Source organism: Metarhizium robertsii (assembly GCF_000187425.2).
Source record: "Metarhizium robertsii ARSEF 23 chromosome Unknown MAA_Scf_3, whole genome shotgun sequence".
Lineage (NCBI taxonomy): Eukaryota > Fungi > Ascomycota > Sordariomycetes > Hypocreales > Clavicipitaceae > Metarhizium > Metarhizium robertsii.
Genome location: NW_011942171.1, coordinates 313,408 through 340,331, shown reverse-complemented (window position 1 = coordinate 340,331; position 26,924 = coordinate 313,408). Strand labels below are relative to the sequence as shown.

Genomic DNA, 26,924 nt, shown 5'->3' with positions numbered 1-26,924 from the left:
GTAATAATGGTAAACATTATGACGATTCTGCCTAGGCTCAATAACTTGGATAATATTATCTGGTATGGTCCTTAGAGCTCCTTCTAGACAATTTTATCAGAGGAACTCTGTAGACCAAATCATCTTTCATTGGTAGTCTTTACATACAATCGCGTCCGGTAAGACCTGTCCACAAAGTGACAGCGATAGTAAATACGCTCAATGCCTCACTAGCACTACCAGATATGATTGCCGGCTAGTTTCTTTTGGACCTGCAGTTCAGTCGCACACCATTGCTACCAATACTAGGTCCATAAACAGGTATATTCAACCCATCACAGAGGCACCACTAAAGCATGTATCTAAAGCCTCTATTCAATTTTACAGTTCCTTCAAACCTAGACTCCACAATACTGGTACTCTTCGTCGGAGCATCGTCCTCTCGGCGTGGCTCCTCATCAAGGACAGCCTCGGCCTCATCAAGCTTCCGATTTTCCCATTTCAAGCAAAAGAGCAGCGCGGTAGCAGCCACCATGGATCCGAACACAAAAGCGCTGTTGGAAATCATGGCAGGCAGGTATTGCGGCCCCGTCGATTTGTCATATAGGTAGGGCGAGTAGACCTGGGCAATGTTGCCGACCATGTTCGTGATGGCGAAGGCTGCCGAGCGCTTCTCCAGGGGTCGGGGCAACTACAATGCAAGCGGTCAGCCGGCAGGGTCCTGAAAAGACCAAAAGCAGAGCATAAAACGAGGGGCAAAACGGCGCTTACAGTCGACGACAGCCAAGCATACGTAATGTCGAAGCATCCGTACACGCCACCCAGCATGAGGAACAGGGAGAAATATCTCGGCGCCAACGAATGAGTACACGCGGCAACGATGAAGCCGACCATGCCAACGGCCAGCGGGCAAACGAGATGCCAGTACCGCTCCTCCAGCTTGTCGCTCGCCACGGAGACAGCCATGGCAACAACGGCGGCAAACACATACGGCGGGGCCGTCATGAGCAGCGATTCGATTTTGCCAAAGTTGAATGTGGCCACCAGCGTGGGGATAAAGGCCGTGACGGCGGCGGCGGACGTCTTGAGAATGACAATCAGCGTCAGCAGCCAGACCTTGTAGTCCAAAAGCGCCATCCTCAGGCCCTGCAGCACGGAGCCCTTTTCTTCGTCGACGCTCCCGCTGTGCACGCGCAGTCTGTGCATGGCAACCGCCTTCTGCTGGCTCGACAGCCACGCCGTGGTCGCCGGGAAATCGGGCAGAATGAAGACGGACGCCAGGGACACTGCGACGGTCGCGGCGCCCTCGATGACAAACATCCACTGCCATGCGTGCAGGCCCCGGGCGCCATCGAGGCCGTACTGCACACCGGCGCCGACCAGGCCGCCAAAGGCGCTGGAGAGCAGGCTCCCCGTGTACATGACGGCCGTTCGCGTGGCCAGCTCGCGCGGCGTGTACCAGCTCGACAGCAGGAAAAGCGCGCCAGGGAAGAAGGGGGCTTCGAGGAACCCCAGAAAGAAGCGGCATACGACGAGTCCCCTGAAGTCATGCACGGCGGCGGTGGATGCCGAGACGACGCCCCAGAGGGCCATGCATGTGGGCAGATAGATGCTCGGCCTGACCCTGGTGAGGATGAGGTTGGAGGGGATTTGCAGAGTCAGATAGCCTGCGAACAGGACCGAGATGCAGATGTTGAACTGGTTCCCTTGCAGATGGAGGTCCTTCTCGATGCCTTGGATGCGCGCATTGGGCAGTGCGTTGCGATCGAGATAGCTGCCGATGCGATTAGCCAAATGCAGATGGAGATGGAGATGGAGCTGTGGGGGAGGCGCAGTCTGGAGACTGGGACCGTCGACCCTTGGTCACCAACTTCAGAACAATCATGCAAATCATGACGGGCATCAGGGTCCAGTCGATCCGGCGCACCAACTCCTTCTGTACGGCGGCATACTCCTCCTGCGCGGCCGGCAGGTAGTCAAAGACGGCGTCTTCAGCTGGCCGGGTCGAATCGGCAGACAGTCGAGCTGTGTTGGTCGCGGTGCTTGCTGATGAGGGATCCATGGTGCTGACCCTGCGGTACCCCGTGGACCGAGGGCGTCTGAAAATACGCAGCATCCAGGGCCGCCTCTTGTCGGGGCAGCGAGGGGCCCCGGTGTCTTTTAAGATGTCAATCAGGCCAGATACGATGATTGCCGAGGCCTCGTTTGCAGCAGACTGGACGTATGGTGTACCGTCAATGTGACGGCGGGGTAAAAGTCAAGTCAAGTCAAGTCAAGTCTGAGAGATAAAGACTCTCACGAAGCTAGTGAGAGGGGCGGCAGCAAACCCGGGTTGAGGCCGATGCCGCGCTTGTTCCCGATGACGAATTCAATCGGCAGTTGGCCGAGTGGCTGCACGGTCAGACGAACATGCAAGCCGGATTATGAAAAACAGTCCGCCGTTGTTCTACTTGACTACACTTAAAATTGCAGCATGGGGACATGAGCCCCGTACATATACAGAGTCACTGGGCGCCAAATAGGCGAGCCACGTGGGGTGGAATGAATGACTGGCAGCAGAGCCAGCACCGAGTATATTTAGGTTTACTCGTACGGCTTCATCAACGTGTTCCCCAGAATCTTGTCATCAAAATCCGGAATGTGGGTGGTGTGGCTCCACGGCTTGAGACCAACCTCCTTCTGCACCGTCTTGGCAAAGCAGCCAAGCCATCCCTTTCGCGGAAATGCATCAATGACATCCTCCCTGGTGACAGCATGCACAAGGTCCTTGATGTCGGGCAAGTGAGGGTGGTCGCTGACATTGTCGTAGATGGTGGCCAACTGAATCACCTGTCCCAAAAAGGTAATGTTGCCGTCGGTGCCCAGGTCTTGGTGGCGGATGATGGCTTCGCAGACGGCATCGGCTTGGTCCTGTGTAGATCCAAAGTCTTGCAAGACCCCGCGGGCTTTGAAGCCGCCATAGAACTCAAACGACATGCGGGTTGCCGACATGTTCTCTTCGGCGGTGCCAATGTCGTGGAGAAGGGCCGTCAGGGCGAGAGTCGATGGGGAGAAGCTCTTGACATGCTCGGGAAACTGTTGCCGGATAATAGCAGTTGCTATGGTTGCTCATGTTAGTATATGGTGTTGTGTGGTGAAGCAAGGTCAAGCATGTCGATGCAACTTGATGGTGTGTGCGTAAGTTAGTACTTACCATAATAGTACACCCTCATGGAGTGGTTAAATGTTTCGGGAGGCAGCTTGTCCTTGGCATACTCTTGGGCCTTGACCACAATAGGATCGTCAGAGGGAAACTCAATGCAATCCACCTTGAGCGGAGTTGGTGTATTCTTATAAGTCTTGCCGTCGAAGAGCTGGCCGGCATCCACGGGGACAGCGGTCCAACCATGAAGCAAGACTTCATCGGGTGCCATGTTGGCAGCGGCAATGAGAATTGGAGATGATAGGGAAAGGGCAAAAGAATATTTCCTTTGGGTCAATTGATAGTTTGAAATGTTTACAGGAAAACTCGTGGACGTCGACTCTCCCCGCCGTTGAGTCGCTTATATACAACAACGCCTGCCTGAAACGACGGCCTGGCGTGCAGTTCTGGCGGGCACCATGATGCAGCAGCCACGCGGGAATTCCGAGTCGCTTAATAATGTCATATTATTGCGAGGCGTTATTAGACAAGGTTCAGGCATATCGTTACTTGTAGTCACCCGCAACGCTTCAATCTCTCATGTGACAATAATCCATTGATTGATGGAATTATTTACCGTCTTCAGAGTCTCCGGCGCCGTTAGGCTGGTGGTGCAGGGTATGTGTATCGTAGGGCGGCGCGCACGAGCCAGAAGCTGCCAGACCAGACCAGACCAGACCCCAATTGGGTGCATCAAACCACCAAGCCTGCATAACAATTTATTATTGTTGACAACTCGCGTCTTGGCTCGCAGCTCCGGTTTCTGGTGACGATAGAGCTGATTGATGCAACTTTGGCTTATATTGAGTTCACTCCTTTATTTTTATAAAAAGCAGAGGGCATCTTGGCTTGCAGCGGTTTCTTGAGCCAATTTATTCAACCGTAAGCAGACTGGTGTTATCTGACTTCAAATAACACTCCCCGTTAGCAATGAAGTGGACTTGAGCCAATTTATTCAACCATAAGCAGACCGGCGCTATCTGAAGTTAGATAACACTCCCGTCAGCAATGAAGTGGACTTGAAGCCAATTTATTTTTACTAGAATGAACGCCTGGCTGGCAACTGAGTGGCTCGTTTAATTACCTGGCCTTAGTAATCCTTCATTTTCACAAAAATGAAATGCTGCGTAGGGCTGTAATCCTTTATTTTGGGCAAGATGAAAGGCTGCGTAGGGCGCCACTTGATTTAACCTGTTGGCAACTGAGTGGCTCGTTCAATTACCTGGCCTTAGTAAGCATTAAAATGGGCCCTACACACTTTGGGTCTAGCGTCATTGCCGTCTCCGCAGGCGCGTGCAGGCAAAAGCGTGGCAAAAGAGCGGCAAAAGAGCACTTCTGCTGGCGGCGTTTGAACATTTGGATGCTCTATGCACATCATCAACGACAAGTCAACCACGCCTCCAGCATTGCGATCATCAGCTGGCCCTCCCTAACCTGTACGCAATAAGAATATTGCGCGCCGATAATCTGCTGGATTGCGCTCCCAGCTGCACGCGCGGTGCCAGAGGCGCCAGGTGTAGCACTGACCCCCTCGACTCCGATCTGGTTTGCAACTCCAGCTCAGAGTCCTTGGACCTGATTCGACCTCAAGAAGCGTTAGGCAAAACCGACTGCCGCGCATCGAACACCAAGCTGGGACATCGTGATAGTTGGTTAGATTAGCCCTCGAGCCTCAATAGAGTAAACGTAGGTTCTCTGCCGGCAACATGGCGGACTACGAGGAGGATTACGACTATTTAACTTATGATGGCGACGACGATGAGGGCATCACCCCCGAGGACTGCTGGACCGTCATCTCGTCTTTTTTTGATACCAAGGGCCTTGTTTCGCAGCAGACTGATTCCTTCGACGAGTTTACACAGACGACGATACAGGACCTTGTCAACGAATATTCCACCATCACACTCGACCAACCGAACCCTCCATCAGCCGCGGGAGAAAAAGTTGCCCTCCGCCGATATGAGATCAAATTCGGAACCGTCATGGTGTCACGTCCGACCATCAGCGAAACCGACGGAACTGTGACGTCGCTGCTGCCGTACGAGTGTCGTGACCGAAACTTGACTTATGCAAGTCCTCTCTACATCAACATTACTAAGAAGGTCTCCAGGGCTGTTGAGCAAGATATACCCCTCAAAGAGTTGGATGACGCTCAACGTGAGGAGCTGAAGAGGACCGGTGAAATGCCTACAAAGCTTGTCTGGGAACTCGAGGAATCCGCCGAGGACGATGACACTGGCAAGTCTGAGGACTGGAAGAACATGGTGTTTGTTGGAAAACTTCCCATCATGGTCAAATCCAAGATTTGCCACTTGAGTCGCGAGCAGGAGGACAGCTTGTTCATGGTCAATGAATGTCCCTACGACCAGGGTGGTTACTTTGTCATCAATGGCAGCGAAAAGGTCCTTATTGCCCAGGAACGCTCTGCCGCCAACATCGTCCAGGTTTTCAAGAAGGCTCAGCCTAGCCCGTACACGTACACTGCTGAAATCAGAAGTGCGTTGGAGAAGGGCTCACGTCTTATTTCGAGCTTGTCACTTAAGCTATACGGCAAGGGCGACTCCGCTCGTGGTGGCTTTGGTCAAACCATTCACACCACTCTTCCCTTTGTAAAATCCGATCTACCAATTGCCATCGTCTTCCGTGCCTTGGGTGTTGTGTCTGACGAGGACATTCTCAACCACATCTGTTACGACAGAAAGGACAGCCAGATGCTGGAGATGCTTCGACCATGCATCGAAGAGGCCTTCTGTGTCCAGGACAGAGAAGTTGCTCTCGACTTTATCGGAAAGCGAGGTAACCGAGACCAGGCCGGCTTAGGCAGAGACAAACGTGTTCGTGTTGCCAAGGACATTTTGCAGAAGGAGACGCTCCCCCACATCTCCCAAACCGAAGGCAGCGAGACGAGAAAAGCCTTCTTCCTGGGTTACATGGTTCACAAGCTCCTCCAATGCGCTCTCGGTCGACGTGAGCCCGATGACCGTGATCACTTTGGCAAGAAGCGTTTGGACCTCGCTGGTCCCCTTTTGGCCAAGCTCTTCCGCGGCATCATTCGCAGAATGAATACGGAATTGTCCAATTATTTGCGAAGATGCGTTGAAGGTAACCGTCATTTCAACTTGGCAGTTGGTATCAAGCCTGGAACACTTTCCAACGGTTTGAAATATTCCCTTGCCACTGGCAACTGGGGAGATCAGAAGAAGGCCATGAGTTCGACTGCCGGCGTGTCCCAAGTGTTGAATAGGTATACTTTTGCGTCGACACTCTCTCACTTGCGACGAACCAACACACCAATTGGTAGAGATGGTAAGCTCGCTAAACCGCGTCAGCTGCACAACACACACTGGGGCTTGGTCTGTCCGGCCGAGACGCCAGAAGGTCAGGCTTGCGGCCTGGTCAAGAACCTGTCATTGATGTGTTACGTCAGTGTGGGTTCACCGGCCGAGCCATTGATTGAATTCATGATCAACCGTGGCATGGAAGTGGTAGAAGAGTACGAGCCGCTGAGATATCCCCATGCCACCAAGATCTTTGTCAATGGTGTTTGGGTTGGTGTACACCAAGATCCTAAGCACCTGGTCAGTCAAGTCTTGGATACTAGACGAAAGTCGTATCTGCAGTACGAGGTGTCTCTCGTCCGAGAAATCAGGGATCAAGAGTTCAAGATTTTCTCCGACGCTGGCCGAGTTATGAGACCAGTGTTTACTGTGCAGCAAGAAGATGATCCCGAGACTGGCATTGAAAAAGGCCATCTCGTTTTGACCAAAGAGTTGGTTAACAAGCTTGCTAAAGAACAAGCTGAACCACCCGAAGACCCAAGCGAGAAAATTGGCTGGGAAGGACTGATTCGTGCCGGCGCCGTCGAGTACCTCGATGCTGAAGAAGAAGAGACATCAATGATCTGCATGACGCCAGAAGATCTTGAGCTGTATCGTCTGCAGAAAGCCGGTGTTGCTCTTGATGACGATATTGGAGATGACCTGAATAAGCGTCTCAAGACCAAGACCAACCCCACAACGCACATGTATACGCATTGTGAAATTCACCCCAGTATGATTCTTGGTATTTGCGCTAGTATTATTCCGTTCCCCGATCACAATCAGGTAAGCAGCCTTTGTCAAGAATTGTCTCATGCTCTACTGACAGGCTTTTTTAGTCACCTCGTAACACCTATCAATCCGCCATGGGTAAACAAGCCATGGGTTTCTTCCTCACCAATTACTCTCGCCGTATGGACACCATGGCAAATATTCTCTATTATCCCCAGAAACCTCTGGCCACCACTCGATCCATGGAGTTTCTCAAGTTCCGTGAGCTGCCTGCTGGCCAAAATGCCATCGTCGCTATTGCCTGCTACTCGGGTTATAACCAGGAGGATTCCGTCATTATGAATCAGAGCAGTATCGACAGAGGCCTGTTCCGTAGTCTGTTCTTCCGTTCATACTCTGATCAAGAAAAGAAAGTTGGTTTGAACTACACGGAAGTATTTGAGAAACCATTCCATCAGAGTACTCTTCGTATGAAGCACGGAACATATGACAAACTTGACGATGATGGTATCGTCGCACCCGGCGTGAGGGTATCCGGTGAGGACATCATTATTGGCAAGACGGCGCCCATTGATCAAGAGAGCCAAGACCTGGGAACCAGGACCAGCGTCCATCAAAGACGTGACATCTCCACACCGCTGAGAAGCACGGAGAATGGCATTGTGGACTCGGTCATCCTCACAGTCAATGCCGACAATGTCAAGTACGTCAAGGTTCGTGTCCGAACAACAAAAATCCCACAAATTGGCGACAAGTTTGCTTCTCGTCACGGTCAAAAGGGAACCATTGGTGTCACTTACCGACAGGAGGACATGCCATTTACACGGGAGGGTGTGACGCCAGACATCATTATCAACCCGCACGCCATTCCATCTCGAATGACAATTGCTCACTTGATCGAGTGTCTGTTGAGTAAGGTGTCGACATTGGAAGGTATGGAGGGTGATGCCACACCATTTACTGATGTGACGGTGGACTCTGTATCTGAACTGCTGCGCAAACACGGTTACCAGTCCAGAGGATTTGAAATCATGTACAACGGCCATACCGGCAAGAAGCTGAGAGCACAGGTGTTCTTTGGGCCTACATATTACCAGCGACTCCGTCACATGGTGGACGACAAGATCCACGCGCGTGCTCGTGGACCTGTGCAAATCATGACACGGCAGCCAGTGGAGGGTCGTGCGAGAGATGGTGGTCTCCGATTCGGAGAAATGGAGCGTGATTGTATGATTGCTCATGGTGCAGCTGCCTTCCTGAAGGAGCGACTGTTCGAAGTGTCAGATGCCTTCCGAGTCCACATATGTGAGATTTGCGGGCTAATGACACCCATTGCGTGAGTATCCGTTTAACGTGCCTGCGTGAGGATGAATTCTGCTAACATATACCTAGAAATCTTTCAAAGCAATCGTTCGAATGCCGACCTTGTAAGAACAAGACCAAGATTGCCCAGATCCACATTCCCTATGCTGCCAAGCTGTTGTTCCAAGAACTTCAGTCCATGAACATTGCAGCAAGAATGTTTACCAACAGGTCCGGCGCATCTATCCGATAAGCGGGACTCAAATTGGCCCAATAGATGGTTATGTAAGACTGGCGAAACGGAGAAGAGGAAATAGACAATTGCGTGGTTTCTGTTCAGGGAGTTGATTGAACGGGGAAAAGGAGGGATGAATGTATCATGATGACATAGCTGCACACCCCTTTTGCTAATGCATTGAAGTTGAGTTAGATTCTTTACAAGATGCATTTGTACTGCTCCCGCAGCAGAGGCTGTACCACCACAGGATAATATGAATATGCAAAATTTACAAAAAAATGACCCAAGTTATAGTACATGTTATACAGAGTCGTGATTCTATTCCCCCCCGGTTCGCCCAAATCTATGCTTCCGCATCTCGATGTCTGATTTTATTCTCCCAAGCATCGTCATGCATGTGTAGCATCATCTCGGCGGCGCGTCCTTGGCATCCATTTCAGCCGTCGAGTCACGCACCGTCTGGTGCTGCTTGTACTCTGCCTCGAGGGCCCTCTGCATGTCGAAGTCGAGCTGCCGCTCGCGCTTGATGCGCTGCTGCTCCATGTCGCGGACGACTCCCTCGTGCATCGCCTATACAAAGTCAGCCCCTTCCTTGGTCTTTGGCGCACGACATGAGCCAGCGGAGCGAACCTCCTTCTCCCACTTCTGCTGGAAGTGCACGAAGAATATGGTGCAGGCGGCGAACAGCGACGTCCCCGCCAGGGTGAGCTTGGATGCGCGCGACATGGCGGCCTGCGTTTTTTTGTTTTTGTTTGGTGTCTGGCGAGCAAATGCACTTTGCTGGCGTGGAAAGTGAAGGGTCCGGTTGGACAAAGCTCGACCAGATTGAGTCCCGCAGCCATGGTGGGGCACGGGGCCGGGGTGAGCTGTGGGCAAGACGTGGGCAAGACGTAGGCACGCCGATTACCTCACTTGCTTCCAGCACCTCACCTCCATCCTTCGTTGTCCAATCCAATCCCCAACCCGTCGCAGTCTGCAATTCCGCCTTTGCTACAGAACAAATCGCCCACCATGGTCCGTTGATCGATGCCGTGAATTCCCCGACGACGCTAACTCTGTGGGTATAGTCTGCCCAGAACTCTGCAGGCATCCAGACGCTCCTTGATGTACGGCCTGCCCTGCTCCTCACCTCGTGTACTGTGCTAATCTGTCTAGGCTGAGCGGGAAGCATCCAAGATTGTGCAAAAAGGCAAGTTGGCCCATATATGGAGGAGACGCTGAAAGCCGTTTACTGACTGACCGTCGCAGCACGAGAATGTGAGTAGCAGCCATGGGCACGTACGACCGGACGGGTTGCTAAAACGACGGGTCTAGTCCGCACCAAGCGCGTCCGCGAGGCTCGTGACGAAGCGAAGAAGGAGATTGCAGATTACAAAGCTTCCAAGGAGGAGGAGTTTAAAAAGTTCGAAGCCGAAGTACGTTTTTGTTAATTCACGGGCCGGGGAGGAGCGCGAGAAAGCTGACAGACGGGGCAGCACAGCAGGGGAAACCAGCAGGCTGAGGAGGAGGCGTCCAAGGAGGCCGATAAGGAGATCCAGATTATCAGGGAGGCCGGGTCGAAGGGACAGGCGGGCGTGGTGAAGAACCTCCTTAGCGCGGTGTTTGACGTGCAGCCCGTTGCGCCAGAGAAGGAGTAGTGCGTTTGTGTATTTGTTACGTCATGTTGGCTTGTATGGATTCAATGGCAGTGAGAGGGTGTACATGGTAAGCGAGATGGCCTGGACGGGCTCGCGTGCACAGCATAGATACGTGCGTGGAAATACATATATTTTTTTACATTACTGGTTGGTGCCGTTGGTTTTAGTGCAGGAATTGTATGAGCGTGCCCAGCATTTCGCTGAGATCCTTGCTATCATCTTCTGATGTGTCGAGCCCACGCTGCTGTTCGGACAGGACGCTGGCGAGGGCCGAGACGTCTTCGTCTCGCTCGGCGAGGAGCTGCTTGATCTTTTTGGATGCGCCCGTGTCTTCTGCCACTAGCCATGCGAGCGCGACGTCAATCTGCTGCAGGGTGTGCAGACCGGCGTCCAGCCTCTGCGAGAGCAGCCCAATCTCGGCTTCTTTCTCATCTGGTGCCTCTTGCCGCGCGAATTCCTCCTCTGCCCTCTTCACTCGTGAGAAATACTCTCGGTGTAATCTGACCATCTTGCTCGTCTTTTCATAGTCCTTCTCCACAAACTTGGCCAATGTCCGTATCCTCTCGGCCGAGGAAGCGGGTAATAGGCGCAGCATGGATGCAAATAGACTTATCAGGTGGCCCAACAACCGATGATCCTGAGTTTTGTTGAATAATGTGAATACGCCCTTGAGACCACCCGCTTCTACAATCTTCAGACATACTTCGGCACCAGTTGCACCTCCCGCCGCGTGGTCCAGCAGTCGTAGTGCCGGTGCCTTGCTCATTTTCCCATCTTTGAGCATGATTAAACATAGTTCTACGCCTTCCGCGTCCAGGAATTTTGCTTTGCCGGAGGGCTGGTCGACGAGACATGTTAATGCTTCAAAGAGGTTCTCCATGAATTCCTCCTCCTCGCCACCTTTGTCCGGGTCTCGCCGTCGGTAAGTAGCGACCAGCTGCAGGAGCTTGTCGATTGTGTCAAGGTTAGAGAGTTGTAGGCAGTTTTCCGGAGACGCTTGAGCGAGGATGGCGAGAATTTCAGCAGCATATTGTTTGTTTTGGGTCACGAGGGATTCTTTGCGCTGGACTCGTTGCAGTAGCCACTTTAGTAGACTGTCGTCTTGACATACTCGTGTGGCGGTAGCGGCTCGGGAGCAGAGGTTTTCAATTATCCCGAGAGCGTAGTAAACGCCGTTGCGGTCTGCTTCATCGTCTTCGTTGAGCCGTGAAAAGTTGGAGACGACGAGTCCCACGAGATCTGCCTCGATTAATGCGTCCACTAGGGCATTCCATTGCTCATCCTCGGCTGATACATCCTCGTCGGTTAATTCGCCAATGATTTCTATGGAATCAATGGCAATGTCTGTGTTTTCATGGGCTAGCAGGCCTACTAAACTGTTGACGGAGCCTAACTTTACAAAGTCTGGGTACAGCTCTGGATGCTCCGATAGAATGGATAGGCCCTTGATATCGGCATCGAGATCGGCCTCGCTGCTTATGAACTTTTGGGGATCGCCCTCGTATTTCGCTCGTAGCTCGGCGTTTTTGGTAATGTGCTTTTCGAAGTTTAGGACCGTCTTGCGCAACCATGTGGCATCAATCTTGTCTGGGGCCTGATCCGCCTCGCCAGCCTCGTCGACGAAATCGAGTATCTGTGATTCTTGCTTGCTTATACCACCGCCGAAGAAGCGACCTTCCTCATCATCTCCAGCTTCGTCTTCATCGTCTGGCGGCATGGAGGGCCCGAAATCATGGTCGTCGTCAGGCTGTGGACCGGCTTCGTCATCATCGTTGGGTTGGTCTTCGACATGGGGGCGGCGGTTTGATCCATTGACGCTGAGTTTGGTGGACTTGTAGATTTCATCTGTGCGGGTGCCACTGGTTAGCTAGACGGGCCTCGAGCCAGATAGTGGTGATGTTGCGGGACTGACTTGGATCTTTGATGGCTTCGAGTTTCCTTTTGCTGGGTACGCCAGATTTCTGCTTGCGGTTTAGTATTTATATAAAAGAGAAGAGAACAGGGAGGATAGAGCCAAGTCGATATACCTTGAAAATATCATCAATGCTGGCCATGACGTCTGTTTGGTGTCAAGCAAACGCGTAGTATCAAGAGCTTTGCGACAAGCCTCGAGTTGCGAGGTCCTCGGTATGGAGTAGTATCTGGTGTGAATTGAAGGTAATTGTGGGGCTCGAGCACGAATCGCATGGTGGTTGGCCAGTGCCATCATGGGCCTGTCCATGCACACCTCGATCATGACAGCATCGGAAGACTTAGCACTGAAGCCGAATGGGGCCCGTTCAGATGCAAAGTTATTCAATCACCTGTGTAAGTACCTACTAGGCCAGTAGTAGGCCGTCAAGACTCACTACACTGGCCGGATGAGGCGTAGCATGGCAGACTGAAGATGGTGAACGGGCTGAGCATCGGCCTCAGCCAACGTCCGAGTGCTTACCGTCTGTATTCCGACCCCACATTTCCTCGTCGGCCGTCAAATCAAGATATCGAACCCCTGGAACTGGGCCCATGGGCGGCCGAAAACCAAAACCGGAACCTGCCTGGATCTGCCTGGCCCTGACTAGAGATGAATGGAGCGCCATCGGCACATCGTGCGGCGTCAGTGGCCGAATTCTGGACGACGACGATGAACTGAAGGACGGAGACAGGGGCGGCCGCTTGGCACCAATCTGTCCCTGGCGTCAAGGTTGAGCATTGGAACTACGGAGTACTACTGGTACTAGTAATTTGGTCATCTGGTCCCTTGCGTAGCCAAGCACTCGATACGGTTGCCCTTCCAGCCCACCCCTTTCCCTTTGAATGTCTGCTTCTCCTCCGTAACACTTGAACGTCCGGAGTCTGAAGTCTGAGTGTAAAGTGTCAAGTCAAGTTGCCCCCTGACCCCCGGCTAGCCGGGCTCTCTGCTGCCCGAGTCCCTGTCCCTGGGTCGAGTCACGTTGTCACGTTGTCACGTTGTGGCTCTGCCATTTTGTCACTCCTCGCCTCCACTTTGTCTTGAACCGGCTGGTCTCCGCTCAAGAAGTTACTCGACTCCTTTTGACCTCGTCCCCCGTTTCCCAAGATTCATGCGCAGGCACGAAACATCCATCGATCCCGGATCCTGTCACCCAGTCGGCCCAGAGAGTCAGCGCGGCGCCGGTATGCCCTGGGGACGAGTTATGCTTGCCTGAAGCCTTGACTCTCCAAGTCCCCGGTCCCCTGCCGTCAAACATTCAGGTACCCTCCTCAATTGCACTCGCTCCCCACGCTCCATCCTCCGCGAGTCGTCGAGTCGGTTGCATGAACTGCGTCACAGCCCTTCGAACCACCGCCTGTCTCAACCAGTACCTTATCTGTCTAGACAAGCAGCGATATGGAATAGCTCCGTCGGCGGCACCGATTCGCCTCATATCTAATCGACAACAATTTCGACTCCTCGCCGAATACTGCCATCTATACCTCTAAGTAGGTACGGAGTACTTGGTAGACAGCTCGAGATTGCCTGCCTCTCGCCAGCCATAGAAGAACCGCCGACTTCTAAACTACCATTGGCCTGGTTGATGCCTCCTCACCCCATAAGCATCGCGTATGTTGAAGGAGCATGCACCAAGAGCATATTCTTGACCAGACTGCCAAGATAGAATCCGACCGCGCCTCATCTGCTACTGCCGTTGCAGTTGCTGCATCTCTTCAACAACCCACCACCCTCACCACACTGGATCCGTCCGTGCATCGACCACTTCCCGGCGCAAGCCCTCCACGGCATCGAAAGTCGTCGCTGTCAGCCGCCGCTCAGGCGCGACTGCCACGAGTATCGTCGTTGCTGCCGCCGCGACGTTCTGTAGCGGCTGCAGCAACGACAACATCGACTTTGACCCCAGTGTATTCGCCTGGTGAAGACTCCCCCCCAGACCACGATTATTACTCCCGCCTGAATACGCTCCCGGTAACACCACCCAACGAGCCCGACCACGACAACAGGGCAGAGCTAGGGGCTTCCAGTTCCAAAATCGAGCTGCCGGTGCTAACTCTGCCACCTATCCTACCTCTGGGCCCGCTCGACGAGCCACTTCAAGCCCGACCATCAAGCTTGGAAGTTTTACCCGGCGGTGACGCGAGTGACGTTGATATCTTTGGATCCTCGCCAGCAAAACCCGAATCCGCTTATTCCTCTGACTCCTTGCCCAAGATGCCATACGAAACCATCAGAGAGCCATATCCCCCTTCTACGCGTGGTCACTCGCGGAGTCGAAATGGAAAGCGTAGCGTAGATCTAGCCAAGCCTCGCTCAGCGAAACCGCCGTCACAGAAGGCAATGTTGTCACGGGCATTGCAAAAGGCAAACATGGCTGTCCAGCTGGACAATGCGCAAAATTTCGAAGGGGCTAGAGAATCCTATGCTGAAGCATGCGAGCTTCTACAACACGTGCTACTCAAGACCACGGCGGACGAAGACAAGAACAAGTTAGAGGCGATTGTGAGTGCGGGAACAGTGACTATCTTTTGTAAACCGGCGAGCTGACCTGACATCTGTAGCGACGAACATATGCTGGGCGTATTGAGGAGTTAGATCAAATGGCCCCTTGGCAAGCCGCAAAAAACAAGGAATTGCCAGCTCGACCAGGCAGTGCAGACGACCCAGATGTCACGTCGGAAATAGCAACTTCAAATGGGTCGACACATGCCAATGTAGAAGATGACAATCAGCAGGTGCAGCAACGTCAACAAGACGTAAGATATCCTAGTGACAGCTCTCAAGAAACGTCACGGTCAGCGAGATTGACAGCAGAGCAACCTTCACTACACTCGGCTTTCTCACGCTCCCCACGTTCTCCGGCGAGACTTCGAGCCACGGATGAATATACCACGGAACCCAATCGCACAATACAGCCGCCGGCCGCACGTCACCCTGTATCACCAGCGAAGCCCCAACATGATCGTCAAGATCCAAACGATCGAGGCACCGAGTCTTACCACTCCGGGTCTTGGAGGGGCTCGAGGGAGAGTGGTGCTGGGCACTATAGAAACGAAAGTCAAAATTCTTGGTTGGATCCTATTGACGAGTCAGGTGGATCGACGGGAAGAACGTCATCCTTACACTCGAGAGGCTCGTCTGTGTTTCATCGAGGTCACATTCGCAGCATCAGCGGCAACACAGAGGCGGAGTTCGACACGGCTTTGGATGCGGCCATTGAAGCTGCATACGACGATGGATACGAACCCATGGAATCACCCAAGTACGATAGCATTGACCACACCGAAGAGATTGTGACAAAGGCGCTCCGGAAGGTCGAGGCTGCTCGAGAGCGTGTCAGACAAACGGAGCGAGAAGCGTACCCAGAGGAGTACCAAGGCCAACGAGCTGGAAAGCCAAGTAAGGGAATTTCTGGAGGGTTTTATGAAGATTTGTCTTCAGACGAGGAGGAAAGACTTTTGGAAGAAATGACCCGTGACTATAACATTGAAGATTTTATGATGAACGAAGAACAAAAGCTGGGTACCGCCCAACATCCAGGGAAACCTCCCGGTCAAGACCCACGAGGCTGGGTGAAGGAAAAGGAAAAAACTAAAGTACCAAACACACGATCGCTGGCTGCCACTGTCGACAGATCGACCGTGCTGCCATCGCATCCGGTCCCCAAGAGTCTGCAACCGTCCGCGCCGCCGCCGAAGCAATCGTTGCCTGAGCTGCCTTTAAATCGAGCGCAATCTCCCGGGCAGACAGTTCGCAATCGCAGGTTGTCCGGTCAAAACCCAAAGCAGCTCAAGATCCAGACGACACAGCTCCGACCGCCAACTGCTACCAGCTTTGAAGACTTGTCACAAGTGAAGTCTATCTCGACGCCCGACATCCCCCCCGAAGTAACTGTCCCGGACAGACCTCAGACCAGCCGATCGGCCAGAAAGCTCACACCACCTAGTCCAGATGTACCGGCGACCGAGCCCAAGATGCTAGGGTCGCCACCGCACCAACGCGGCCAGGTAGATGTTGATGAAAACACTGCAGCCCGGTCCGGCTCACCGACTGTAAGCAGGCTTCGGAAGAACTTTTCGTCTTCGAGCTTGCGCAGTTTGAAGAGTCGCAACATGTCGCTTTCTAATCTTGACGACGCATCCGACATGTCCCCCGGAACCCCTTCAAGCAACCATTTTGGGAGTGCTAGGACTCCTGCCATGCCTGCGATTCCCGGGTCACTTGCAATGTCCCTACGCGAGCAAATGGACTTGGTTTCTCCAGGGAGCCTATATCTCTTTGAGGACAACATTCACTTGCCGGCTACCCCTGGTTCGCCTAACCCGATGGTTCTGGATCCTCCCGTGGCCCTTGAACCCTGTCCAAATGATGTGATGCTGCGGCCGTTTTGGCTCATGCGGTGCCTTTATCAGACATTGGCGCACCCACGAGGAGGCTACCTGAGCACGAAGCTGTTTGTTCCCCGGGACGTTTGGAAAGTGAAGGGCGCCAAGCTTAAGAATGTGGAGGACAAGATTTCAAATTGTGACTACCTCACGGCGGCCCTCCTGAAACTTGCAAAGGTAGACACATGCGATGCGGATGCCGTACTAGATGAAATGCAGTCGCTGGAAGGCGTCTTGGAACAGGTGCAAACCGCACTTAACCGCAAACTCGGAAATGATGTAGGCGTGCAGGGCTCAGGGGGGTTGTTCAAAGAAGCGTCGAATGTTGTCGAAGGGGATGGAGCACCACCTGTGCCACGGACTGCAAGCGTGTCCGGCAAGTCATCGTCCTTCTCTTGGAGACGACTTCGACCCAAGAACTCCAACATGGGACTGAGTGGAGCTTACAACAGCCGGATGAGCGGAGGAGAAGGCCATAAGGAATCGGCAACGATGCCAACACTGCCCATGACACCGCAGCCTACAAGCCGGCCTCCGAAGCGTGACCTCAGCCAGGCCCAATTCGTCGGTCCCAACGCGCACTACATGAGCTCGCTTGCTCGTTTGTTTGATGCAGCGCAAGCCATTGGTAAGGAAATTTTGCCATGGACCTTTTGATGAGGCCCCAAACTAGTTGAAGACTGACACGTTTCGGCAGATCAAATCGCGCGGCAGGTTGACGACCCAGGACTGCGGCATGCGGACAAGACGCAGGTGGGGCTTGAACTTTGCACCCGACATGCTGCGGAGTTTTTCGGCTTTTACATTTGCAGGTTTGTCTTGACAGACCTCGGTATGTTGCTGGATAAGTTTATCAAGAGAGGGAGCGAATGGGTATTGGCATGAGATGCATGTTTTGTTCACGTAGTGGCGGGTGTTTTGGGTTTTGAGATGTTGTGCACATTTTGCAAGCAATGGAACAACTACAGGCGACTTATCGGGCATGACGACTAGAGCATTACCGTTATTATTTTCTCCATCATTATCACCAAATACCAATTACGGCATACACGGGTGGCGGCTTGACTACTTTTGATTTAATTACACTAATGCATTGGCATTGAGAGCGTTGGCGAGGAAGCCTTGCTTGGGCTTTGTATGATGATGGATGTATTTTGGGGAAATATAAGAGATTCTGCCTAGTCGTGCGGGTGCGTCAAGTTGGTGAGAGCGCAACCAAATTTGTAGTATGCCTGGGCCTTGCCGCCTTTATCACGTCCCCCTTTGCCGCCACGGCCGCCCTGCCCAGCTTGTGCTCCGAGGCTGCGGTATAATTTACGTGGTAAACTCGTGTACGCTCTCAGCTGTATATGTTGAGCGAGCGAATCTAGGATAAGTAGGCCGAGGAAAGGACACGAAAAGAGATACAGATGCACATGGCCCAAATCAGGGGACCAGACGCAGAAAATACGATACGGGACGACTACTGGAACGACTGCCAAAATTAAGACGACAAGCTCTTTGGAAATACAAGTCATTGTTCCCCACACACAAAAAAAGGAATGTTTTGCATTTCAAACTTGGGAGGAACTGGGATTTCTGTGCGTCGTATAATGTTTGATGCAAACACAAACGCTCAAATGAGCAACACTAACCACAGCTATTCACACGGCAGCCGCCGCTCTGAATGCAGCCGAGTCACCACGTGTACACATACTGGGTACTTTTTAAAGCATTCATGAGGATTTGCAAAAGGATCTAATCATTACCAACCGGCCATGTTGCTTGTTAGCGCGGGCATTTTTGTTGTATTGCGTAGTAGCCATTATCAAGGTCGCAGATGGGTAAAGGAGAATAATAGCCAGAGTTTGAGGTGAATAAATGAGTGGAGTTTTTATTCATTGTATTCTATTAAACGCCCAACGGCTTTGTTGTGGCTTATCCGTGTCGCAGGCGGGTAAAACTGGTCCTATATGCTTGCATCGGACGCTTCGTAGTTGTTAGCTTAATATAGTGAGTATATGCATAACCAAGTAAATACAAGCTCATCTTCTCAAGAACCTACTGGATTACCATGCCGAGCCTCTGCATTTGTATTGTGGCTTAGTGAGAAACCCTTCATAGCAGGGTCAAAACCTATGCCAAGGCTGGATAATCTCGCCCACAAACATGTATTGTGAAATGTTGCATGCCTCACCTCTGCCGTGATTAACCAATGTTGAATGCTGAGGGACTCGATTGTTGTTGAAAGTCCGGTGTAAGTTGTCAGGGTGCCTGTGCACAGTGTGCAGTGTGCAGTGCGGTCTGGTGCGTATTGACCTTTTATTGGCCCTGTTAGGTAATCAGGCTTCAATACCCTGACCCGGTTTCTCCATGTAGTATCATTTCCATCCTTTTTTTTGGCATTCATCAACAGCCAATTCACCGCCCATGCGTTCACGTTTCCAATTCCCTAGATGACCTGGGCGTGGAGAGCTGGAAGAGCCTGGGCGCGACAATGCTTACAGCCAGCAAGGTCCGCCCTCTTCGAGCAACAACCCATACTCCGCCGCGCATTCGCTTCGACGGCAAAACCAACGCCAGCCGAGCTTGAAGCACGAATTGCGGCCATTCCCATTGAGCGCTATCGAAATTTCTGCATCGTGGCACATATTGACCATGGCAAGAGCACGCTGAGTGATCGATTGTTGGAACATACGGGCACAATCTCGCCGAGTGATGCAAATAAGCAAATTTTGGTTTGTTGAGACGGGACCTGATGCACTGGCATTCGGCAGAGGTAGTTGCTAATGGAGGCCAAAACCAGGACAAACTGGACGTCGAGCGCGAACGCGGAATTACAGTCAAGGCGCAAACATGCACAATGCTGTACAAATATCGCGGAGAGGACTATTTGCTTCATTTGGTTGATACGCCTGGCCACGTCGATTTCCGCGCCGAAGTGACTCGATCATATGCTAGTTGTGGCGGAGCCCTGCTTCTTATTGATGCAAGTCAGGGCATTCAAGCGCAGACCGTGTCGAATTTTCATCTTGCCTTCGCGCAGGACCTGGCTCTTGTTCCCGTCATTAATAAGATCGACATGCCTTCGGCAGACGTTCCCCGAGTCTTGGAACAGATGGAAACTACCTTTGAATTGGATCCCAAGGATGCTGTGCTAGTAAGCGCCAAGACAGGCAAAGGAGTCCCAGAGATTTTACCGGCCGTGATTGAAAAAATACCCCATCCTATTGGCGACGAAAACTTGCCGCTCAAGTTCCTGCTTGTGGATTCGTGGTATGACAATTTCCGGGGCGTGGTCCTACTCGTACGAGTATTCGATGGCACGATCCAGGCTGGGGATAATGTGGTTTCTATGGGCACGGGCATGAAGTACACAGTCGGACAGGTCGGCATACAGTACCCCGATGGAACGCCACAAAAAGTCCTTCGAGCCGGTCAAGTTGGCTACGTGTATTTTAACCCCGGCATGAAGAGAATCCAGGATGCCAAGCTCGGCGATACCTTTACGACGGTTGGCTGCGAAAATGCGGTTGAACCTTGTCCGGGCTTTGAAGAACCCAAGCCCATGGTTTTTGTGGCCGCATTCCCTACCGACCAAAGTGACTATACTCGTCTGGCGGACAGCATCAATCAGCTTGTGCTGAATGACCGAAGTGTCACATTACAAAAGGACTTCTCAGAGGCTCTGGGGTCGGGTTGGCGGTTAGGATTTCTCGGCAGTTTACATTGTTCAGTATTTCAGGATCGCCTGAAGCAAGAGCATGGCCGGAGCATCATCATTACTGAGCCTACTGTCCCAACAAAAGTCATTTGGCCGGATGGATCAGAAGAGATCATTCAGAACCCGGCCTTGTTTCCAGACGCAACCGACCACCGCATTCGAATGTCCCAAACACTTGAACCGTACGTATGAGTCACTTTCACAGCGGTACAGGAAAGCTCACCGCATCACAGATACGTCAAGGCAACCATGACGCTCCCGCACGAATATCTCGGACGGGTAATTGAACTTTGTGAAGCAAACCGCGGCGAACAGCAGAGTCTAGAGTTCTTTCACACAACGCAGGTTATCTTGGTGTACAACATACCATCCGCGCAGCTGGTGGAAGACTTTTTTGGCAAGCTGAAGGGCGCTACGTACGTGTTGTTGTACCTTGATCACAGGTCACAGATGACATGCTAACTGGTGGTAGCAAGGGATATGCCACGCTGGACTATGAAGACGCCGGCTGGCGGGAGAGCAAACTCGCCAAGATCCAACTCCTCGTCAACAAGCAGCCCGTCGACGCAATCTGCCGTGTTGTACACGGCTCGCAGGCCGACCGTATTGGCAGACAATGGGTCACCAAGTTCAAGCAGCATGTCGACAGGCAAATGTTTGGTACGCTCCTAAACCGACTCGCCCGCCCGAGTCTGCCGAGGCTAACCACAAACAGAGGTCGTTATCCAAGCAGCAGTCGGCAACAAGATTATAGCCCGCGAAACAATCAAGCCCTTCCGCAAGGACGTCCTCGCCAAACTGCACGCCAGCGACATCACGCGGCGGAGGAAGCTGCTCGAGAAGCAAAAGGAAGGTCGAAAGAGGCTACGAGCCGTCGGCAATGTCGTTATCGACCAGGAGGCATTTCAGAGCTTCCTGTCAAAGTAATGCACTTGTATAGTAGTAATATGCTAGACCACGATATATACCCCTGTACAATACAAGATCCAATGCCCGTCCGAGGCCATGCTTCCCCAAGGAGCACGTCTCCCGCAGACTCAGTTGCGCAGATCCGGCAGCCCGTCTCCGAGGGGAACCCTCTCCGCCCAGGAAAGCCCCAGCCCGCCCTCCAGCGTGCTCTCGTCCTGCCGCACGACGCGCCGCCCGTCCTCGCCGAGCCGGTCCTCAAACTCAAAGATCCTATAGTCGCTGTTGAAGAACCACCAGCCCACGCAGCCCGCCCGCAGGAAACCAGAGTGCGACACGACAAAGACCACCTTCTCCGGCCGCCGGTACAGGTCCTCGAGGCACAGGCGGCCGCGCTCCACCACGGCCGACCGCGCGTGCGCGTACCGCGTCGCCGCCGCCGACGTCTTGTCCGGCCACACGGGGTCCAGGCGCGCAAACGAAATCTGCGGCCAGGCCGGCTGCAGCCGGGCGAGCGGCGGGCCCACGTGGGTCCGAGGAGTTTTCTGCAACTTTTGCATTAGGGGGGGCATTGTTTTGGCTCCATGTCGGCCCTTGTTTTGAGGGGAGGGGGGAGCAACTCACCCTGCCAGTCGGCGCTGGCTTCAAACACGACCCCCTTTGCGGCGAGCCAGTCGAGCGCCAGGACGGCGGTCTGCATCGTGCGGACCATGGGGCTGACGACCACGGCGGTGTCCTGGGCGGGGGGGGCGTCGAACCGCCGCCGGAGGGAGTCGCGCAGCGCGAGGCATTGCGACTCGCCTAGCGGGGTGAGTTGGGGGTCGGGCAGGCTGTAGTCTTGTGGGAGGCGTTAGTGGTCTCTTTGGGGGCGGGTGGGAAGGCGGGGGAGACTTATTGTCTACGTTGTGGTAGCCTTGGGCGTGGCGGATGAGGACGATTTTGGGAGGCATTTTTGTGGTGTGGTGATGGGCTTGACGAGTTTTGATGGTGTTGGGGCGGTTGGGCTGGCGTCAAAGTGGTTGACTGGCTGTGGGGGTGGAGCTGTTGGCCGTGCACACTTATGGGACGGGGGTTCATGTTGGCGGTTGGTAATTTTTTTTATTCTATCAATGATATATTCGTGTGGGATACAGGGTCTGATACCATTATGCTTTGCTATGTGAGTCCTGTTTCGGCGAGGTAGTGCGAATGCTGGTCGGAAACAGCAATATCCTTGGTCGTCTACGGCGGTTAGTAACTTATTTGGGGTCGCGTTTGGGGACAAGACGACTTACATCGGCAACGACAACGAGCGAACCCTGCGCAAAGCCGGTGGGCCACTCTGAGCTCGTGGGCTTGAGGGCCATCTCGGGCGAGAGTTGTATTGAGGGGTCTTGCTGCCAGATGCCCAGCCAGTTTGGGCCGTCCTTTGCGTGGACTGCCAGCACGCCAATCTTGTCTCTGATGAGCCTCACGCCGCAGAGGGCGTGTATCGTGGGCACCAGGTCTGTGGCGGCGCCGCGGGTGTCGTCGAACTCAATGGTGCGCAGGTATTTCATGCCGAGGGTGTACCCGCGGTCGTTGTCGATGTCGTTGTCGACGACGTACTTCCTGCGTATGGTGTAGAAGTTGAGCCGGAAGGGCACCCGGGGCTTGATGTCGGCCAGCGGTATGGAGCGCGGCCGCTCTAGCCGGGCCCGTTTGCCGTCCTTGGCGCCTGCGGTGGCCACGTCTTCCACGGGGATGGGTATCAGGGTGACGAGGATGGTGAGGGCGTTGGCGCGGACCGTGTCGAAGTTGGCCGTGTGCGGGAAGCGGTTGGGCCCCCCGAGGCGCAGGTTCCTGACGGCCTGGGCGATGCGTGATGCGCGATTCGGCTCGTCGATGGAGAACTGAGCCGCCGGCGAGTTTGCGAGCATGCCAATGACCTCGGCCCAGAAGCGGGTGTTTGCATCAGGGCTTTTGCGGACCTGGGTTGCGTGGTAGAGAGCGTGGGCGACGAAGCTTTCCAGTTGGGGAGGCAGATCGTGGCTGCTGACGGAGAGGAGGGAAGGGGGGATTATGCCCTCGTCTGCGACGCCAGTTTGAAGAGCCTCCCAGTACCGCAGGGTGTCGTTTGGCGGGTTGCCAGGCTCGTAGTCCAGGTCACTGGCGTCGAGACGGTGGTCGATGGTGATGTCGAGCTGCTCGGGGGTTTCCTTGAAGGGAATTTCCGGCAGGAAGGGCGACACGTTTCGGGCGCAGTCCAGGAAGCCGTCGAGTTCGGCCATGGTGAAGACCGTCTTGCCCCATAGCTTGACGACGACGCCCCAGCATGCGGCGTGGACAACTCTGGCTTCTTGGTCGGCCTCGAAGGCGTGCGAGCAGAATCCCGGCTGGACGAGCGGCTGCGGCACGTGGGCCTGAGATGGCGATGGATGCTTGAGTTCCTGGGCAACGGCCTTCCAGCCCTCCCCGCGGAGGTTGATGGCGGCGAGGGCTATTTTGGAGCCACAGAGGTAGCAGTTGTAGAAGGTGGCGAAGCTGTGAGTGAGGTCGTATGGGTTGACGTTCATGGCGGATGATGTTGGAGGGTCGAGGCGTGAGACGGCCTCATGGGCGGCTTGATGGAGTTGTGGAGGATGCAATTGGGTGGGTGCTCAATGGCGTCGATAGGATGATGGAATATGAGATTGCTGGGGTTGTGTTTGTTCATCAATATACATATCTTCCAGGCCGGCTTGAATCGGTGTAACAGCAGTCGACTACTCGAGGGTCGTGTATGTAAAAGCATGGATAAAAGTCTCAAGCTGGCATTGACCAGGCGTGATGCTTACAGACGGCCGTGGCGGCGGCGCTGAGAGACATGAGTGGCTGCCGCGGTTGTTTCAGGGCCTGTACGTCTGGTGCCATGCATGGTCTGCCAGGGTCGACACATGTCTGGTGCAGCTTGCATGCGGTCCGGGTCTGGTGTTTTCAATGTTGTGCAGGTCAAATATTATTGGCGTGCAGTTAGAGAGTCGTCAAGTTGCTGTATCACGAATACTGTGCAAGCTTGGGTGCGTTTCCGAGCAATCCATTCACAAAGCCCCGCACGTGACAGCGCCATCGTCATGATGAACTTGGCTCAGCTGGACTCGACAATCCCATCCTCCCTACGCAATCACTGTTTCATTACTCATTGAGCCGAAAGGCAACTACCACGCACAATGTGTGGTCGATACGCATTGGCGCTCGTAAGTCGCCGTTGACTCACAGGTCGCTCAGACAGCCCAACTGACGGAACTAGCGCGCCTCTCAAATACGCCAAATGCTACAGGACGACGACATGCCCGTAGACTATTCGGTAGATGACGAGGACGGCCCCGGCGCCCCCCGGCAATCATACAACTTTGCTCCCGGATACCACGGCGTCGTCTACAGAGCCGATACCCCGGACTGGGGGGCGGGCCCCCGGTCCCGATCTCACCAGGCCAAGGGCAACGACGGCGACGAGGCCGCGCCAACCGAAGAGGATGCTGCCGCTGCCGCTGCCACCGCGGGCCAGGTCAAGTACAAGCTGCAATCCATGAAATGGGGTCTTGTTCCGTTCTGGACCAAGCGAAACCCCGACTACCAGACCCTCATGAGGACCATCAACTGCCGCGAGGATTCCCTCAGCACCCCCGGCGGCATGTGGGCGTCCATGAAGAACAAGAAGCGCTGCATAGTCATTGCCCAAGGATTCTTCGAGTGGCTCAAGGCCGGGCCCAGGGACAAGCTGCCCCATTTCGTCAGGCGAAAAGACGGCCGCCTCATGTGCTTTGCCGGACTGTGGGATTGCGTCCAATACGAAGGTGCATACGCCCGCTCGCCCGCTCACTGACTGACCCATGAAAGCCCGTCCCGCCTAACAAAAGCAACAGGCTCCGACGAGAAGCTGTACACCTACACCATCATCACCACCGACTCCAACAAGCAGCTCAAGTTCCTGCATGATCGGATGCCCGTCATTTTCGACCCGGGCTCCGACCAGATCACGCAGTGGCTCGACCCGGCCCGGCACGAATGGTCCCGCGAGCTGCAGTCCCTGCTGAAGCCCTTTGGCGGCGAGCTGGACGTGTACCCCGTCACAAAGGACGTGGGCAAGGTCGGCAACAACTCGCCGTCGTTTATCGTCCCGCTCGACAGCAAGCAGAACAAGTCCAACATTGCGAATTTCTTCTCGAGCGCGCAGAAGAAGGGGCCCAAAGATGCCGAATCGGCCGCCGTCAAGACAGAAGACTCCAGCGTCGAGCGTAAGCCTGTGGAGGCGGATGAGCGAGAGAAGCGCAAGGAGCCGCCGACGAGTCCGGATCGCCCGGTGAAGAAGACGGCTTCGGAGAAGGCAAAGATTAGTTCGACCAAGAATGAGCACAAGAGCCCCAAGAAGGTCAAGGGGCCGGGGTCGCAGAAAATTACGAGATTCTTTGGAAATGCGTCATGAGGCACGGTGGACTGCCCGTGCGAATCTGGCCGTGCAACGCGGTTCCCATTCCTCCTGTCGGGAAAACGGACTCTCAAGGCGTCCACAATCAAGCTTGCAATGATGCTCGCAAAGGTGCTCCGCCGACTTGTTGTCGTGCATTGCCGTTTGGCAGCTCCGCCGCGCCAATGGGCTTCAGTTCTGCTCTGCTTTATTGCGTCGTTGGCTTGCGCCGGTATTGGCGGCTCATTTCCGTCTTTTCGTGCCATGTCCGCGTTCCTAGGGTCTGTTTTGTCAAAAGCAGTGCGAAATCGGTAACAGGGTCGTAAACGCCCGGTGGTCAAGGGGAGTGGCGGACAATTGAAATGTATAATGAAGCGTGTATCAGGTATATACGCAACGATATTTAATCTGTACATGTACACGCGCAAATATCATGCATCGGTAATTTTAAAACCACGGAGACTCCTAGTTGAAGCTAACCGTGCCGACATGTAATTCCAAGTACAATGACTATATCCGTACAGATGGTGGTGGTGCAAGACCCTCCTCCCATTGCACCATCCCCGGTATTCCCAAGGACATTTCTGTTCTTATTTATGCCGGTACATGTGGACTCGTATAAAAATGCCGGGCATTTTCAAATCACGACACCTCGCAACATGCACTCACGCCAACCTCTCCACCTCCAACGCGGCCAGCACAAAAGCCGACTCTCCCAGTAAACTGTTCGGCACAAGAGGCCGCGTGGTATAGTACTCAAAGGAGGCGCTGGAATTCAGGCTACACACGGAAACCGTCTTGTCGAAGCCAATCGTGCCGTTGCCCGTGTCGGTGACAAACCGGCCCACGGTGTAATTGTACGCCCGCAGCGCCGTGCCCCTGTAGTCGGGCGTCCGGCCGCACAGCAGCCCCGTCCGCAAGGCCTTGAGGAGGGCGAATGTGAAGAGGGCGGTGCTCGAGCTCTCGAGGTAGTTGGCGCCAACGCCGGGCAGCGTGACAATCTGCCACCACGCGCCTGTGGCCGGGTCAGCGTGGCGCACAAGCGCGCCGGACACCTGGACGGTGATGTTCCTAACGAGGGAGCACAGCTCGACGCGGTCGGCGGGCTGCTGGGCGGCGTCGTCGTCGGCGGCCGCGCACGCCAGCCGGTCCCAGGCCTGCACGAGGCCCGCGAGGAACCAGCCGAGG

General features: G+C 54.1%; 12 protein-coding genes across 12 annotated transcripts in view; 5 read left to right on the top strand and 7 right to left on the bottom strand.

The window, feature by feature from the left end:
• Window positions 1–328: 328 nt before the first annotated feature.
• On the bottom strand, window positions 329–2,041 carry MAA_00338 (MFS transporter; the record flags this gene model as incomplete). Its single annotated transcript, XM_007818336.2, has 3 exons — window positions 329–670; window positions 751–1,753; window positions 1,851–2,041. The coding sequence occupies 3 exons, from the start codon at window positions 2,039–2,041 to the stop codon at window positions 329–331; spliced, it is 1,536 nt and encodes a 511-aa protein (XP_007816527.2).
• Window positions 2,042–2,562: 521 nt separating this feature from the next.
• MAA_00337 (Cyanamide hydratase, HD-type) lies at window positions 2,563–3,392 on the bottom strand (the record flags this gene model as incomplete). Its single annotated transcript, XM_007818335.1, has 2 exons — window positions 2,563–3,077; window positions 3,173–3,392. 2 exons carry the CDS (start codon window positions 3,390–3,392, stop codon window positions 2,563–2,565), a joined length of 735 nt encoding a protein of 244 aa, XP_007816526.1.
• Window positions 3,393–4,866: 1,474 nt separating this feature from the next.
• On the top strand, window positions 4,867–8,764 carry MAA_00336 (DNA-dependent RNA polymerase II beta subunit; the record flags this gene model as incomplete). Its single annotated transcript, XM_007818334.1, has 3 exons — window positions 4,867–7,263; window positions 7,317–8,545; window positions 8,602–8,764. 3 exons carry the CDS (start codon window positions 4,867–4,869, stop codon window positions 8,762–8,764), a joined length of 3,789 nt encoding a protein of 1,262 aa, XP_007816525.1.
• A 390-nt stretch (window positions 8,765–9,154) lies between these two features.
• On the bottom strand, window positions 9,155–9,475 carry MAA_00335 (cytochrome c oxidase assembly protein; the record flags this gene model as incomplete). The annotated part of the gene is made up of 2 exons (XM_007818333.1): window positions 9,155–9,319; window positions 9,380–9,475. 2 exons carry the CDS (start codon window positions 9,473–9,475, stop codon window positions 9,155–9,157), a joined length of 261 nt encoding a protein of 86 aa, XP_007816524.1.
• A 285-nt stretch (window positions 9,476–9,760) lies between these two features.
• On the top strand, window positions 9,761–10,386 carry MAA_00334 (Vacuolar (H+)-ATPase G subunit; the record flags this gene model as incomplete). Its single annotated transcript, XM_007818332.2, has 5 exons — window positions 9,761–9,763; window positions 9,817–9,883; window positions 9,998–10,006; window positions 10,064–10,164; window positions 10,225–10,386. The coding sequence occupies 5 exons, from the start codon at window positions 9,761–9,763 to the stop codon at window positions 10,384–10,386; spliced, it is 342 nt and encodes a 113-aa protein (XP_007816523.2).
• A 163-nt stretch (window positions 10,387–10,549) lies between these two features.
• MAA_00333 (DUF1716 domain-containing protein) lies at window positions 10,550–12,440 on the bottom strand (the record flags this gene model as incomplete). Its single annotated transcript, XM_007818331.2, has 3 exons — window positions 10,550–12,231; window positions 12,299–12,347; window positions 12,414–12,440. 3 exons carry the CDS (start codon window positions 12,438–12,440, stop codon window positions 10,550–10,552), a joined length of 1,758 nt encoding a protein of 585 aa, XP_007816522.2.
• A 1,523-nt stretch (window positions 12,441–13,963) lies between these two features.
• On the top strand, window positions 13,964–17,607 carry MAA_00332 (MIT domain-containing protein; the record flags this gene model as incomplete). The annotated part of the gene is made up of 3 exons (XM_007818330.2): window positions 13,964–14,839; window positions 14,899–17,350; window positions 17,420–17,607. 3 exons carry the CDS (start codon window positions 13,964–13,966, stop codon window positions 17,605–17,607), a joined length of 3,516 nt encoding a protein of 1,171 aa, XP_007816521.2.
• A 1,550-nt stretch (window positions 17,608–19,157) lies between these two features.
• On the top strand, window positions 19,158–21,352 carry MAA_00331 (GTP-binding protein LepA; the record flags this gene model as incomplete). Its single annotated transcript, XM_007818329.2, has 5 exons — window positions 19,158–19,416; window positions 19,479–20,607; window positions 20,659–20,841; window positions 20,898–21,085; window positions 21,141–21,352. 5 exons carry the CDS (start codon window positions 19,158–19,160, stop codon window positions 21,350–21,352), a joined length of 1,971 nt encoding a protein of 656 aa, XP_007816520.2.
• A 110-nt stretch (window positions 21,353–21,462) lies between these two features.
• Window positions 21,463–22,281, bottom strand: MAA_10889 (poly(ADP-ribose) glycohydrolase isoform; the record flags this gene model as incomplete). Its single annotated transcript, XM_011412835.1, has 3 exons — window positions 21,463–21,876; window positions 21,987–22,161; window positions 22,223–22,281. The coding sequence occupies 3 exons, from the start codon at window positions 22,279–22,281 to the stop codon at window positions 21,463–21,465; spliced, it is 648 nt and encodes a 215-aa protein (XP_011411137.1).
• A 205-nt stretch (window positions 22,282–22,486) lies between these two features.
• On the bottom strand, window positions 22,487–23,865 carry MAA_00330 (uncharacterized protein; the record flags this gene model as incomplete). Its single annotated transcript, XM_007818328.1, has 2 exons — window positions 22,487–22,552; window positions 22,606–23,865. The coding sequence occupies 2 exons, from the start codon at window positions 23,863–23,865 to the stop codon at window positions 22,487–22,489; spliced, it is 1,326 nt and encodes a 441-aa protein (XP_007816519.1).
• Window positions 23,866–24,498: 633 nt separating this feature from the next.
• On the top strand, window positions 24,499–25,754 carry MAA_00329 (DUF159 domain protein; the record flags this gene model as incomplete). Its single annotated transcript, XM_007818327.2, has 3 exons — window positions 24,499–24,525; window positions 24,579–25,125; window positions 25,195–25,754. The coding sequence occupies 3 exons, from the start codon at window positions 24,499–24,501 to the stop codon at window positions 25,752–25,754; spliced, it is 1,134 nt and encodes a 377-aa protein (XP_007816518.2).
• A 647-nt stretch (window positions 25,755–26,401) lies between these two features.
• The window catches only part of MAA_00328 (uncharacterized protein), a gene marked incomplete at both ends in the record, with an annotated part of 1,164 nt that continues 641 nt past the window's right edge, over window positions 26,402–26,924 (bottom strand). The window contains one exon of the mRNA XM_007818326.1: window positions 26,402–26,807. Within this exon, the coding sequence (XP_007816517.1) occupies window positions 26,402–26,807 (406 nt within the window). The remainder of the gene's footprint in view (window positions 26,808–26,924) is intronic.